This window comes from Canis lupus, chromosome 18 (assembly GCF_011100685.1).
Source record: "Canis lupus familiaris isolate Mischka breed German Shepherd chromosome 18, alternate assembly UU_Cfam_GSD_1.0, whole genome shotgun sequence".
NCBI classification, from domain to species: domain Eukaryota; kingdom Metazoa; phylum Chordata; class Mammalia; order Carnivora; family Canidae; genus Canis; species Canis lupus.
Window position 1 is genome coordinate 41,279,346 of NC_049239.1, and position 15,829 is coordinate 41,295,174.

At 39.5% G+C, this 15,829-nt stretch overlaps 1 protein-coding gene across 1 annotated transcript; it reads right to left on the bottom strand.

Moving 5' to 3' along the window:
- Positions 1-3,367: 3,367 nt before the first annotated feature.
- Positions 3,368-4,282, bottom strand: OR4C28 (olfactory receptor family 4 subfamily C member 28). The gene is given in 1 exon segment (NM_001388629.1): positions 3,368-4,282. A coding segment is annotated over 1 exon segment (915 nt).
- Between the last annotated feature and the right edge of the window lie 11,547 nt (positions 4,283-15,829).

Sequence of the window (15,829 nt, forward strand, 5' to 3'; positions counted from 1 at the left end):
AGTCACTGGACATCCCCTTTGCTGAAAGTAACTAGAAGCTACATAAAATACAGGAAGCATCATTTTCAGTTTTGGATGATTAGCAACATACTCCTGGGACCTCTTAGGGAAAGGAGACAGATCAGGTGAGTTCTAGGACAGCCTCAGCCTAACCAAGAAGCCTCTGCCTCTTGTAGAGGTGAGGAGAACTGCAAATGGCTCCCCTCATCCTTGACATCACAAAACAGTTCTCTAAGAGCTCTCTGGATCTTTAATGAATTCATTTTCTCTTTTTTCCCCCTGAACACTCAAGGTTTGATTTTCAAACTTCCTTTCTTTTCTCCCCTTCCAATGCTTGGAGTGATTCCTTGTCCCCTCTCCTCATGACTACTTCCTCATGTCAATCCCCACCCAATTCACTTTGAAATCTTCCCCATTGGCAGATACAGTTTAATTATACCAATTTGTTCATGAAAATGTATCCTTTCTGTGAGTACAAATAAAAATTTCTCATGTCCTCATTCGTTCTCTGATAAATGTCCTCATTGGGTGTTAAGTATTTTGTCCATCACCACTTCCTATGTAAGAATACTAAGCACATTTGGTGGGGTAGGATAATATTGTGTTCCGTTGGCAGAAACTTTTCACATACTTATGAAGTTCGTTGTATTCCTTTCTCATTAGCCCAATTCAATTAAAGTAGTACTTCCTGGTGCCAATTTGTTGGGTATTATAAACTCAGATACTGAAAGAGCATCACATGGCAGTGCTTGCTTATAGATTATGATGTGGCAGTGGTGGCGGCAGGTGTGTATTGTATGTATCAGTTGGGTTATCTTCAAAAGTGAAAATATGTATTTTAGAACATTCTTGTATAAAAACAAGACATAAATTGAAATGAGCTACAACAAACTTTCCAATCTTGGTTTTCCCAAATAATCTGAATTTTGATATTTCAGACATATTAGGACCAAATAAAGCTTTTTTCTGATACCCAAGCAAACAAATATGGCAGTCAAGGGAGGTAAGCTACATTAAGTCAAGATGTAGAGATACTGAGATTTCACGTCTTTTTCTTTTTTTAAATAATAAATTTATTTTTTATTGGTGTTCAATTTGCCAACATACAGAATAACACACAGTGCTCATCCCGTGAAGTGCCCCCCTCAGTGCCCGTCACCCAGTCACCCCCAGTCCCCGCCCTCCTCCCCTTCCACCACATCTAGTTCGTTTCCCAGAGTTAGGAGTCTTTATGTTCTGTCTCCCTTTCTGATATTTCCTACCCAATTCTTCTCCCTTCCCTTCTATTCTCTTTCAATATTATTTATATTCCCCAAATGAATGAGAACATATAATGTTTGTCCTTCTCCGATTGACTCATTTCACTCAGCATAATACCCTCCAGTTCCATCCACGTTGAAGTAAATGGTGGGTATTTGTCATTTCTAATGGCTGAGTAATACTCCATTGTATACATAAACCACATCTTCTTCATCCATTCATCTTTCGATGGACACTGAGGCTCCTTCCACAGTTTGGCTATTGTGGACATTGCTGCTATAAACTTCGGGGTGCAGGTGTCCTGGCGTTTCATTGCATCTGTATCTTAGGGGTAAATCCCCAACAGTGCAATTGCTGGGTCGTAGGGCAGGTCTATTTTTAACTCTTTGAGGAACCTCCACACAGTTTTCCAGAGTGGCTGCACCAGTTCCCATTCCTGGGAGAGGGGCCTGTTGTGCTGATTTTCAGGTGTTAGCACTTGGGGGAGCTGCTCAGCCCCCTGCCTGGTGCAGGGCTCAGTGAGTAATGTTTATCCTGTTTATCCGGTGAGGCCACCTGTGTGGCTCAGTGGGGGTCGTTTACCCCGTGAGGCCGCAGGAGGAACAGCCCCAGTGGCGGGGCAGCTCTGGAAACCTGGATTCAGCTCCGGCAGGAACTCCATCTGCAGGGCCTGGAGGCTCCGGGGCGGGGCCGCTGATCTGCTCAGCTCCGGGCAGGAGTGTCCTCGCTGTCCTGGGCCCTCCCGGCCTCTGCCTGTCCCGGGTGCAGGTGTCTGTTAGTGTCCCAGGGAGCCCGAGGGCATCCTCGCCCTCCTGGGTCCTGCTCCAACTCCCTGCGAGCCCCTTTCCGCCCGGAAAGATTGATGCAGCTCCTGCGTCTCCGGGACGGGGCTCTCCTGTCCTGGGGACACTCGCCCCGGCCTCAGCCCGGCTCCTCGCGGGCCCCTCCCCCTTGGAGGCCTTTTGTTTCTTTATTTATTTTTTCCCCGTCTTCCTACCTTGATAGAAGCGCGAACTCTTCTCACTGTAGCATTCCAGCTGTTCTCTCTTTAGATCTCAGGCCGAATTCATAGATTTTCAGGATGATTTGAAGGTTATCTAGGTAATTTGGTGGGGACAGGTGACTGGGGACCCTACTTTTCTGCCATCTTGTCCTTCCTCACTTCACTTCTTTTTCCTGCAAATGTCCATACATCCAGAATTGATTTTCAAAATGTAAGAAAGGCAAAGCTTCTGCTCTCCATCTTGAACAAAGTTCCCACTTTTCTTTGGCCTTTTCTTGCTTTTCACCATGCCTCCCTTCTCCCCTTTATCCTCCCTTCTGTGTATTTCTTTCTGCATATTCCTGATGCCAAATCCCTTCACTGACTCTTTCTGTCTTGTGAAGAGTAATGGGAAGGACCCGCCAAAGGGCAGCTGAGTGGATGATAACACCCATCACTGCCAAGTGCAGGATTCTCCTTATCTCACCATTCACAGAACTTTGAGAAATTCTCCAGTCACAATACATATTTTCACCAATATTTAAGCTTTTATTAGAGGTTGAGGGTTCCTCCATGTAGATTCCCCAATAAGACAAGTTCAGGCACAGATTCCAGAGCAGAATTCTCTTAGAACGCCTTCTCCAAATGACAGGTTGTCAAGACAGCCACCTACATTAAGTCCCAGTTACATACGGATTAACACCTTGACCACGTTCATTACATCTAGAATAAAACCTAGACACAGAATTAGTGTGTGCTCACACACACATTCTCTCACTAGTTAGTGCATTTCCTTCTGAAAGCAAATTGAATCAGGAAGCTAAATTTTCATGTGAATATGACCAGATGTCAATAGCATTCAACTAAGTCTATGATAGGTTTTTCAAAGTGCTTTGGGCTATTAGTAATCCTATTTTAATGCAATCCTCTCAGAATAAGGAGTCTATATATTTATTACTATTTATTAATAATAATACAATAAAATATACAAAAAGCATGATTTAAAAATTACTAATTGATTGAATTCTCCAAAGAAAAATATTTTATCTTTCTTGTTCATGAAGGAAAAGCAACCTTTTAAGGAAATATACATTAGGATCCCTGAATATCATGTATCGACAGAAGTCATACTTTGCTACACCATAACATTTTCATTGCAATTTTCACTTCTGCATTCCTCAGTGTGTAGATCAGAGGGTTCAGCAAGGGTGTCCCAATGGTATAAAACACTGCCACCACCTTGTCTACTGGAAATGTGGTTGCTGGGCGTGTATAAATGAATATACATGGGCCAAAACATAAGACAACCACAATAAAATGGGAAGTGCAGGTTGAAAGGGCTTTTCGCCTTCCTTCTGCACTGTAGTTTCTCAGAGAGTACAAGATGATAACATAGGAGATAAGCAAGATTATGAAACTCACCATGCATATGGCTCCACTGTTAGTAACAACTAGCAAATTTATTACATAAGTGTCCATGCAAGCAAGTTTCAACAAGGGCTGCAAGTCACAGAAATAGTGATCAATCATATTGGGACCACAGAAAGGCAATTTCAAAGCCAGGACAATTTGTGCTGAAGAGTGGATACAGGATCCCACCCAGCCCAGAGTCACCAGCACACTGCAGACATGCCTGTTCATGATGGTTGTGTATCGCAAGGGCTTACAAATAGCTACATAGCGATCAAAAGCCATGAGGATCAGCACGAAGATTCCCATGCAAGCAAAGAAGTGGACTGCAAAGACCTGAGTCATGCACTCATTGTAGGAAATAGTCTTCTGCTGGGAAATGGCATCCACAATCAACCTGGGGGCAATGGTTGTAGAAAAGCAGGCATCAGCAAAGGACAGGTAAAATAGGAAGAAGTACATGGGACTCCCAAGGGTCCTGCTTCTTTTAATAGTCACTACAATGAGAAAGTTTCCCAACAGTGTGGCAAGGTAAAACATCAAGAAAACCCCAAATATTGCTTTCTGTTTTCTTGGATCCTGTGTCAAGCCAAGCAAAATGAATTCATTCACACTGCTGTTCATTGACATAGTAGTTTGCAGGTAAGGTGAACTTGATAAAAGCTTAATCTGCAAAAGAAGAAAAGATGTGACATCTTGGGGAGATCATTGGGCTGACCTCTCAATTCCTTATTTTTGTTCCATGTTACCTCCAACTTCCTTTAATTCCTACGAATCTTTGTAAATCTGCAGAAGTCCAAGCCTCTCCCAGATCTATGTATTGATTTAGAAACTAACCCAATTGAATCAAAGCCTCTGCATTGGACAATAAAAAATCAATATCCTTTAAAAATTTTGATTCCTACCAAGATTGAAAATGGCAGAACTTGTACTTTCCTTGGTCAGGTGCCTTAACTGCCTTGAAATTTGGCCTTCATCTGAAAATTTATACCAATAGTGCCCCACTTTCACTTTACCTTGAGTTTCCCAAAGAATGAAAATATATTTTTTTATGATCACATATACACGCATCTAGTTCATGTATTATACATTTTATCTATGTGCTTTGAAATCTGAAAAACACTATTCCAATAATATTTAGCACTCCTAGTTTTGGAGAAACCTCCTGAAGAAAATATCCTCAGTTGAGTTCACTGATTTGGGGTCCCTGACTTTATCTCTGAACCTGTCAGTATCTTGGATGAAATATCCTTTACAAAAATCTATTTCGACAGTCTTTTACCTCTTGCGTTCTATGTCACCTTCACTGATAGTCATTTGATAAAAAAGGCCTGGAGAACTTTGAGGTTTGTAATAATTGAGGAAATTTCCTGTTTACCCTCTTTACTATTCTAAAACTGAAGTCATTCAGGATCTCTGCATATGGATTCAATGTGGCATAAAATTCCTAACTATGTCTATACTCTAAATAGTGCTTTTACACATATATATTACTATGTACCCTGAATTCTCTTATTTCTAAAAATACCATTTGAAGAAAATTCTATTATTCAATATACTATGTTATGACTTTTCTGTTCAAGTTCTTGTTCATAGCATATATAGTTAGTCATTGAAATCATTGCATGCCATTTTGTGTTCTGATTTTGACTTGGAATGATTATAACACTTTTTCACATGTTACTATATTTTCCATGGTTCAATTGTTCCTTTAATAACTGACATTGTAAAATTTTTCTAAGTGGTGTTTATTTGACCCTTTGTCAACTGAGATATTGCTGTTGCTTTCAATTTTCATTCGCACAAACAACAATTCAGAGTAATTTTACAATCATGATATTGCTGCCCCAAATGCTTGATATTGCCATGGCTATTGGTAATGATTAAAAGGTTCTTCAATATTTTGTGTCCATTTATTAACTATATTTTATTTTCAAAAATTCATGATATCATTAATTCTTCAAAGTACACAGAGGAATGAGAAAAGAAAATTACAATCTGTCTCAAAATTATTGACTCTGTGATTCGACTCTCCAGAAATGACTATTTTTGTTTTTTATGTGTTTTCTTTTAAACATTATAACAGTATACTTCTTTATGTGTATCTCTTTTGTATATACAAGTATGGTCAATATTTCAAGGTTGATGATATTCAAAAAAAGCTGATGAACATGCAAACACAAGTTATTTTGTGACATATCTTATTACCTCACTGGCATAATAGTAAATAATTATATTTTATTATGTGCATATACCTTTTTATCATAAACCACATTTAACAGTTTTACTGCATTTTTCAAAAATGTTTTTATTTATTTATTCATGAGAGACACAGAAGCAGAGAAGTAGGCAGAGGGAGAAACAGTCTCCATGCAGGGAGCCCGACATGAGACTCGATCCTGGGTCTCCAGGATCAGGCCCTGGGCAGAAGATGCGCCAAACCACGGAGCCACCCGGGCTGCCCAGTTTTACTGTACTTATTATGTAAAGATTGCCCATCTGAGAATTTTTCATCTTTTGTCAGTTTATATTTTGCAGTCTTGATATTTTATCTGGGATAACTATTAATCTAGCAAAACATTACATTTCGTGGCCAAGAACACAGGTGCTAGATTCAGATGTCTTAAGTTCAAATCTTAGTTCCACTATATACTATTTTAAGAAAGCCACTTGAGCATAATCATGGTACGTAGGTAGATAAAATAAGAAAAATACCCAGCTCGTAGTGAGTAAGAACTATACCTCTGCTTCTTTCACTATCATGATTTTACTTTTTCTCTGTTTCTGGGGCTCTTTCCCTTTTTCTGTAATCTGATCTTCCAATTTTCCCATTTTATTTTAGCCTACTTCCAAAACATTTTAAAATTATACTATCTACTCACTTCTCTCATAACCCTACAGTAATCTTTTTTTTTTTTTGAGTACTGACTCACAAATATCTGGAGTTATTGTAAAGAATGGGAAAAATATTCCACTGCTCTTAATAATTTGAGTTTTAAGATAAATATAGTTGAAATCATTCATTATGTAAGGCACTCTATCATTGGTATTAGAAGAATACAAAGAGACAAGACACAAGACTACAAATTTCTAAAGAATACTTTGGGAAGTAAAAAATTCAAAATTATGTTAACAGATGAATCATAACTTTAACTGAAGAAAGACATTCTAAATTCAGTTTCCTGAGATGCAGATATTCTAAAGCAGAGCAGGGAGGTGGGTTAGCACAGCGATAATGCTTAGAGACCAAAGCCACACAGCCTAGATTTGTGGCCCACTCAACTGCCCACTATGGTGAGATATGTAACAAGTCCCTTTATATCTCTGTGCTTTATTTTCTTCACCTGTAAATATTAAGAGCAAAGCAACCTACTTTTTAGGGTTTCTATGAAGGCTAAATAATTCAGAATGTACAAAGAATGGGAGATGGAGGTCTGTGCACCTGCATTTGCAAACGTTATTTTCATATTAGGATCACGCCAGGGGGTCTAAGGCAGGTGCTACAACGCTGAGCCACCCGGGCTGCCCATAATCTCAGAATTCTTTAAATGGACCATCCATGTTTCTAAACAGAAAGAAAGGACACAATTTCAGATATTCCCTCTTCTCCTCATCCTGCATCCTCTACCTCTTTTTATCACCTTGTTATAACTTGAAGTGGAATAGCACATTCTAAAAATATAAAAAAACATGAATATAATAAAATGGTTACTGTGGTTTTCTAATGCAATGGCTGAAATACTCACCATGACATTTAAAGCCCTCCAACGCTGGGCAATAATCTTGCTTACCACATTTCCTCCCATGCCTCTGGGCATGTATGCTTCAGCCATGCTTGTCATTGCTGTCCTTCATATATATGCCTCCATACCATCTCATTCACTAAATTTTCACTATTTCTTAGTTATAAAGGCCTTCCTCTGATTAGACCTCCACTCTGCATTGCTAACTGTGCACACTGTACTCAGTTCAGATGCCATCTGCGAAGCAATCCTTCCAGGATTTAAAGAAAACCTTCTTGCTAATGACCTTCCAGTGGGAAGTGTGTGTGAGTGTGTGTGTGTGTGTGTGTGCATCCTGAATCAAACAATCCTTAATTATCGTCGCTTTTCATTTTTGTTTTCATATTTTTGTTCATCTATTATTTATCTCATTTTTTTGTGTGTGTGTGTGTGTTTTTTTAATTTATTTTTTATTGGTGTTCAATTTACTAACATACAGAATAACCCCCAGTGCCCGTCACCCATTCACTCTATTATTTATCTCATAAGGCAAGTTCAAGTGTTCTATTTTGGGAAAATCAAGTTAGGCTGGCAGGCAGTTTAGCAGAGACAAGTAACAAATTCTGTAAAAATCTTTTACAGATTTTTACAGAATTCTAGCTTCAAGTAACAAAGAAACCAGTACCTCTAGCCTTTGTGCTCCATGGCAACCTCTCCTTCTTGGACACTCCACCTCCTATTGCCATGAGAATCATCATTTCTCAGCCACTTGAATGGAACCAGCATAAAGCCAGAAACCATAAATAGGTTAGGAACAAAACCACGGACATATCCAGTATATGTCCTGACTTGCAATCAGATGGAAAATTCTGATAAGTCAGGAAAAAAAGAGACCAGCATTTATATTTATACTTAAATGTAAATACACAGTGCAAGGGTGAGCAAAGAATCTTGATAGGGACCAAAGAGGGCTTCATCCTAGGATTTCACTAGAGTTTTCTTCTCGTTCCTCCACTCTGTAGATCATCCTTTACTCCAACATCAGAAGCAAAATGTAATTATTAGGTATCAGGGGGTTTAGGCAGCTAACATTACCATCATTAATATCAGAACAAGGAGTATCATAGTGCCGTAGAATCTCTAAGAATACTGACTGCTGTGGTCAGTATACAGCCTTTACTTTTGCTGGCCTTAAACCTTGCAAGTAAGAAACCCACCTGTGTAGTATACTATACCTTTACACCCTTCAATGTACCCCTCATTCAATAAGAGTTGGTCCTGAGACAGTGCTGCATCAAGAACAGTGAAAGGCAAAAACCCTGACATATCAGAATCTTTTCATCACTGACAGAAATGCTTCTGGAACTTCATGCTTTTCAAAGATTTAGAGAATTACGTAATGGCAACTGCCAGTAATCAAATGCTGAATGGTGATTGAGAAAAAGAACATAGTATAGTTGGCTTAAAACTTACCATAATTCTTGCACAGAAATAGATGAGATCCAATAGAGAGCCCATAGTTTTTGCTCTTGCAACTCCTATTTATTTTGAAGATGAATCATGTGCAATATGTTTGCAACATGTAAACTGTACTTGAAGTACATCTAGTTGGTTTCCCTTGCAGGATCCATGGGGAGAGAAGATACACCATAGGTAGCCCTAATCTTTCCTAGATGCTTGGGTTAAACACTACAATAAGGTCTGTAATTATGAACAGAACATTTCTTATATCTACTGTTAGAATATTCTAGAATATAAAGGTATAATTCCCACTATTCTATGATAGAAACATCTCTAAAGCCGACTCTAGTACCTCAAAACAATTCCTTGGCAGATTACGTGGACTAACATTTCCTCTTCCTCCACCAGATATATATAGACAATTCATAGAAGTTCACAAATACCCAGCCTTTGGAAGGATAAGAGCTCTGCCCTTCCCCCCCAATCCCAAAGGATATGCTCTATAAACTACTAAGCTCAGCTACTCCTGGACCACTGCAAACCATGGTGCCAAGTAATCCCAGACAAGGCTGTCAAGACGTAGATTCTTCCCACAGAGTCCTTCTCCTTTCCAAGACTCTGTAGGGACACATCTCATTTCTGTTACCAACTGATCCACTGGTGCCCTAAGGAGAAAGTATTCCTTCAAGTCACACTGAAGTATAGGCTAAAAATTCCCAAAGGCTTTACTTTTTTACTTAAAAATCTTTTACAGATTTTTACTCTGCATCTTTTCTAACAGCACAGAAAGATCTGAGCACAGGTGCACATTCCAACACATGTGATATGACTGAATTCTAGCTTCATGATCCATGTCTTGATGAATTTAATCAAGTTTCTTTACTTCTCCCAATTTCCTATTCTAGAAAATGTTACTGTATATATAATTATTATTAACAATATTAATGATACGGATATGATATAAACACAGTGAAACCGAGTAATTAAAATTTCTGTAATTTCTATAATATATGGAAGTTATTAACTCAGTAACTAAAGCTGAAGAGAAAGTGGAAATGAAAATAAAAGATTTTTTGTTTCAAAAGCAACTTAAGTTATAGATTACATACAATAAAATGCACATTTTTTGTTTGAACAATTCTACACATTGCTTAGTGCTCACCATAACAGGTGAACAGGTGTATTCTCAATCCCCTTCACCCTATTCACCCATCTGGCCACCTCCCCTTTGGCAACCACCTGTTTATTCTCAATATTTAAGAGTTTGAGTTTTTTTGGTCTCCTTTTTTCTTTTTCATTTGTTTTCTTTCTTAAATATACACATGAATGAATTCATATGATATTTGCCCATCTCTGTCTGAGTTATTCACTTAGTATTAGACTCCCAAACTCCATCCATGTCATTGCAAAAATTATTTTGGTAAGTATCCTATAGTGGAATTACTGGATCATATCATATCTATTTTTCATTTTTGAGGAAACTCCATCATGCTTCCACAGTGACTGCACCAGTTTACATTCCCACCAGCAGTGTATAAGGGTTCATTTTATATCAAGTCTTTGCAACACACCTTATTTCTTTTTTTTTTAATTGTAGCCATTCTGACAGGCATGAGGTGACATCTCATTGTGGTTTTGATTTCCATTTCCCTGATGATGAATGATGTTGAACATCTTTTGATGTGTTGACTTGTCATTTTTATGTCTTCTTGAATATGTCTATTCAGGTCTCGTCCATTTCTAAGTCAGATTTTAGTCTTTGTGGTAGTGAGTTATATCTTTTATATATAACTAACTTCATGTTTTAGGAGTGGGCTATTTTGCCTCCATGTATTTGTGTTCTTTCTAGATTTTTTCTCGTAAGTACTTATAGTTTCATACTACTGTGATCAAAAAGGAAGTTTGCCTGAGGAGGGGGCAAGATGGTGGAAGAGTAGGGTCCCCAAGTCACCTGTCCCCACCAAATTACCTAGATAACTTTGAAATCATCCTGAAAACCTATGAATTCGGCATTTAAAGAGATTTAAAGAGAGAACAGCTGGAATGCTACAGTGAGAAGAGTTCACGCTTCTATCAAGGTCAGAAGATGGAAAAAAAATAAAGAAATAAGAAAGCATCAAAGGGGGAGAGGCCCCGAAGAGCAGGGCTAAGGCCATGGCGAGAGCACCCAGGACAGGAAAGCCCAGGCCCAGAGAAGCAAGAGCTTCACCAATCTCCCCGATGGAAAGGCGCTCGCAGAGAGTTGAAGCAGGACCTCAGGAGGGCGGGGATGCCCTCACGCTCCCAGGGGCGCTAACAGAGCACCTGCGCCCCGGGGAGAGCGCACCACACTCCACGGCTGAGCTCCCTAAAGGGCTACAACCTGCGCCCAGCGGGCCCCGGGAGCGGCTTCAGCGGCTGCATGTAGTGGGCTGCGCCCGCCCGGAGCCCAGGGCGCTGGGGGACACAGCCCAAGATCTGGCGCTCCCCCGGGGACAGGCAGAAGCCAGGAGGACACAGGACAGCAAGGACACTCCTGCCGCCAGCCCCGAGCTGTGCTAATCAGCGGCCCCGCTCCGGAGCATCCAGGCCCCTGCAGACTGAGAGCTGCAGTTGTTCCTGTGGGAGCTGACTCCTGGGCTGGAGAGCTGGTGCCGCCGCTGTTGCTGTTCCTCCTGGGGCTTCACCGGATAAACAACCCCCACTGAGCCTCAGTGGCCTCACAGGATAAACAACTCCCACTGAGCCCTACACCAGGCTCAGCTGAGTAGCTCCCCCAGGTACTCACACCTGAGAATTAGAACAGCAGGCCCCTGCCCCAGAAGACCAGCTGGACAGACAGGGGAAAAGCAAGTTATTGACCAAGCAGCACTGGAAAGTTCCAGGGTAAGTTGAGGGATTTACAGTACATAGAAACAGAGGATACTCCTCCTTGTTTTTTGTTTTCTGTTTGTCCCCCCCCCCTTTTTTTATTCTTCTTTTTTTTTCTTTATTTTCTTCTCTATTTTTTCTCCTTTTTCCAGTACAACTTGTTTTTGGCCACTCTGCACTGAGCAAAATGACTAGAAGGAAAAACTCACCTCAAAAGAAAGAATCAGAAACAGACCTCTCTCCCACAGAGTTACAAAATTTGGATTACAATTCAATGTCAGAAAGCCAATTCAGAAGCACTATTATAAAGCTACTGATGGCTCTAGAAAAAAGCATAAAGGATTCAAGAGACTTCATGACTGCAAAATTTAGATCTAATCAGGCAGAAATTAAAAATCAATTAAATGAGATGCCATCCAAACTGGAGGTCCTAATGACAAGGGTTAACAAGGTAGAAGAACAAGTGAGTGACATAGAAGACAAGTTGGTGGCAAGGAGGGAAACTGAGGAAAAAAGAGAAAAACAATTAAAAGATCATGAGGATAGGTTAAGGGAAATAAATGACAGCCTCAGAAGGAAAAATCTACATTTAATTGGGGTTCCCGAGGGCGCCGAAAGGGACAGAGGTGCAGAATATGTATTTGAACAAATCATAGCTGAGAACTTTCCTAACCTGGGAAGGGAAACAGACATTCAGATCCGGGAAATAGAGAGATCCCCCCCAGAAAATCAATAAAAACCACTCAACATCTCAAACATTTAATAGTGAAATTTGCAAATTCCAAAGATAAAGAGAAGATTCTTAAAGCAGCAAGAGACAAGAAATCTCTAACTTTTATGGGGAGACATATTAGATTAACAGAAGACCTCTCAACAGAGACCTGGCAGGTCAGAAAGGGCGGGCAGGGTATATTCAGGGTCCTAAATGAAAAGAATCTGCAGCCACAAATACTTTATCCACCAAGGCTCTCATTCCGAATGGAAAGAGAGATAAAGAGCTTCCAAGATAGGCAGAAACTGAAAGAATATGTGACCACCAAGCCAGCTCTGCAAGAAATACTGAGGGGGATTCTGTAATAGAAAGAGGAAGTCCAAGGGAACAACCCACAAAAACAGGGACTGAGTAGGTATCATGATGACACTAAATTCATCTCTTTCAATAATAACTCTGAATGTGACCCCATCAAAAGATGCAGGCTTTCAGACTGGATAACAAAGCAAGACCCATCTATATGCTGTCTACAAGAGACTCATTTTAGACATAAGGACACCTCTAGCCTGAAAATCAAAGGTTGGAGAACCATTTACCATTCAAATGGTCCTCAAAAGAAAGCAGGGTAACCATCCTTATATCAGATAAATTAAGTTTATCCCAAAGACTGTAGTAAGAGATGAAGAGGGACACTATATCATACTTAAATGATCTATCCAACAAGAGGACCTAACAATCATCAATATTTATGCCCTGAATGTGGGAGCTGCCAAGTATATCAATCAATTAATAACCAAAGTTAAGACATACTTAGATAATAATACATTTATACTTGGTGATTTGAATGTAGGGCTTTCAACAATCGACAGTTATTCTAAACACAGCATCTCCAAAGACACAAGAGCTTTAAATGATACACTGGACCAGATGGATTTCATAGATATCTACAGAACTTTACATCCAAAATCAACTGAATACACATTCTTCCCAAGTGCACATGGAACTTTTCCAAGAATATACCACATACTGGGTCACAAATCAGGACTTAACTGATACCAACAGATTGGGATCATCCCCTGCATATTTTCAGACCATAATGCATAGAAACTAGAACTAAATCACAAAATAAATTTGGAAGGATTTCAAACACAAGGAGGTTAAGGACCATCTTGCTAAAAGATGAAAGGGTCAACCAGGAAATTAAGGAAGAATTAAAAAAGATTCATGGAAACTAATGAGAATGAAGATACAACCATTCAAAATCTTTGGGATACAGCAAAAGCAGTCCTGAGGGGGAAATACATTGCAATACAAGCATCCATCCAAAAACTGGAAAGAAGTCAAATACAAAAGCCAACCTTGCACCTAATGGAGCTGGAGAATAAACAGCAAATAGATCCTACACCCAGCAGAAGAAGAGAATTAATAAATATTCGAGCAGAACAGAATGAAATAGAGACCAGAAGAACTGTAGAACAGATAAACAAAACCAGGAGTTGGTTCTTTGAAAGAATTAAGCAGATAGATAAACCATTAGCCAGCCTTATTAAAAAGAAAAAAGACTCAAATTAATAAAATCATGAATGAGAAAGGAGAGATCACAACCAATACCAAGGAAATACAAATGATCTTAAAAACTTATTGTGAGCAGCTTTAGACCAATAAATTTAAGGAGTCTAGAAGAAATGGACGCATTTCTGGAAAACCACAAACTGCCAAAACTGGAACAGGAAGAAATAGAAAACCTGAACAGGCCTATAACCAGGGAGGAAATTGAAGCAGTCATCAAAAACCTCCCAAGATACAAAAGTCCAGGGCCAGGTGGCTTCCCAGGGTAATTCTATCAAACTTTTAAAGAAGAAACCATACCTATTCTACTAAAGCTGCTCAGAAAGATAGAAAGAGATGGAGTCCTTCCAAACTCATTCTATGAGGCCAGCATCACCTTAATTCCAAAACCAGACAAAGGCCACACAAAAGAGGAAAATTATAGACGAATATCCCTGATGAACATGTATGCAAAAATTGGTCATGGTGAATAATTTTCTTAATGTACTGTTGGATCCTATTGGCCAGTATCTTGTTGAGAATTTTTGCATCCATGTTCATCAGGGATATTGGTCTGTAATTCTCCTTTTTGGCGGGGTCTTTGTCTGGCTTTGGAATTAAGGTGATGCTGGCTTCATAGAACGAATTTGGAAGTACTCCATCTCTTTCTATCTTTCCAAACAGCTTTAGGAGAATAGGTACAAATTCTCAACAAGATACTAGCCAATAGGAATGAACAATACATTAAGAAGATTATTCACCATGACCATGTGGGATTTATCCCCGGGAAGCAAGGCTGGCTCAACAATCATATAGCAATCAATGTGATAGATCATATCAACGAGAGGAAAAAAAATGATCCTCTCAATATATGCAGAGAAAGCATTCAACAAAATACAGCATCCATTCCTGATCAAAACTCTTCAGAATGTAGGGATAGAGGGAACATTCCTCAGCATCTTAAAATCCATCTATGGAAAGCCCACAGCAAATATCAGTCATATTGGGGAAACACTGGGAGCCTTTCCCCTAAGATCAGGAACAAGACAGGGATGTCCACTCTCACCACTGCTATCCACCATAGTACTGGAAGTCCTAGCCTCAGCAATCAGACAACAAAAAGAAATAAAAGACATTCAAACTGGCCAAAAAAGAAGTCAAACTCTCTCACTTCACCGATGACATGATACTGTATGTAGAAAACGCAAAAGATTCCACCCAACATTGCTAGAACTCATAGAGCAATTTGGCAGTGTGGCAGTATATAAAATCAATGCCCAGAAGTCAGTGACATTTCTATACACTAACAATGAGACGGAAGAAAGATAAATTAAGGAGTCAATCCCATTTACAATTGCACCCAAATGCATAAGATACCTAAGAATAAACCTAACCAAAGAGGTAAAGGATCTATACCCTAAAAACTATAGAACACTTCTGAAAGAAATTGAGGAAGACACAAAGAGATGGAGAAATATCCCATGCTCGTGGATTGGAAGAATTAATACTGTGAAAATGTCAATGTTACCCAGGGCAACTTACACGTTTAATGCAATCCCTATCAAAATACCATAGACTTTCTTCAGAGAGTTAGAACAAATTATTTTAAGATTTGTGTGGAATCAGAAAAGACCCCGAATAGTCAGGGAAATTTTAAAAAAAGAAAACTGGATCAGGGGGCATCACAATGCCAGATTTCAGGCTGTACTACAAAGCTGTGGTCATAAAGACAGTGTGGTATTGCACAAAAACAGACACATAGATCAATGCAACAGAACAGAGAATCCAGAAGTGGACCCTCAACTTTATGGTCAACTAATATTCAACAAAGCAGGAAAGACTATGCACTGGAAAAAAAAAGACAGTCTCTTCAATAAATGGTAC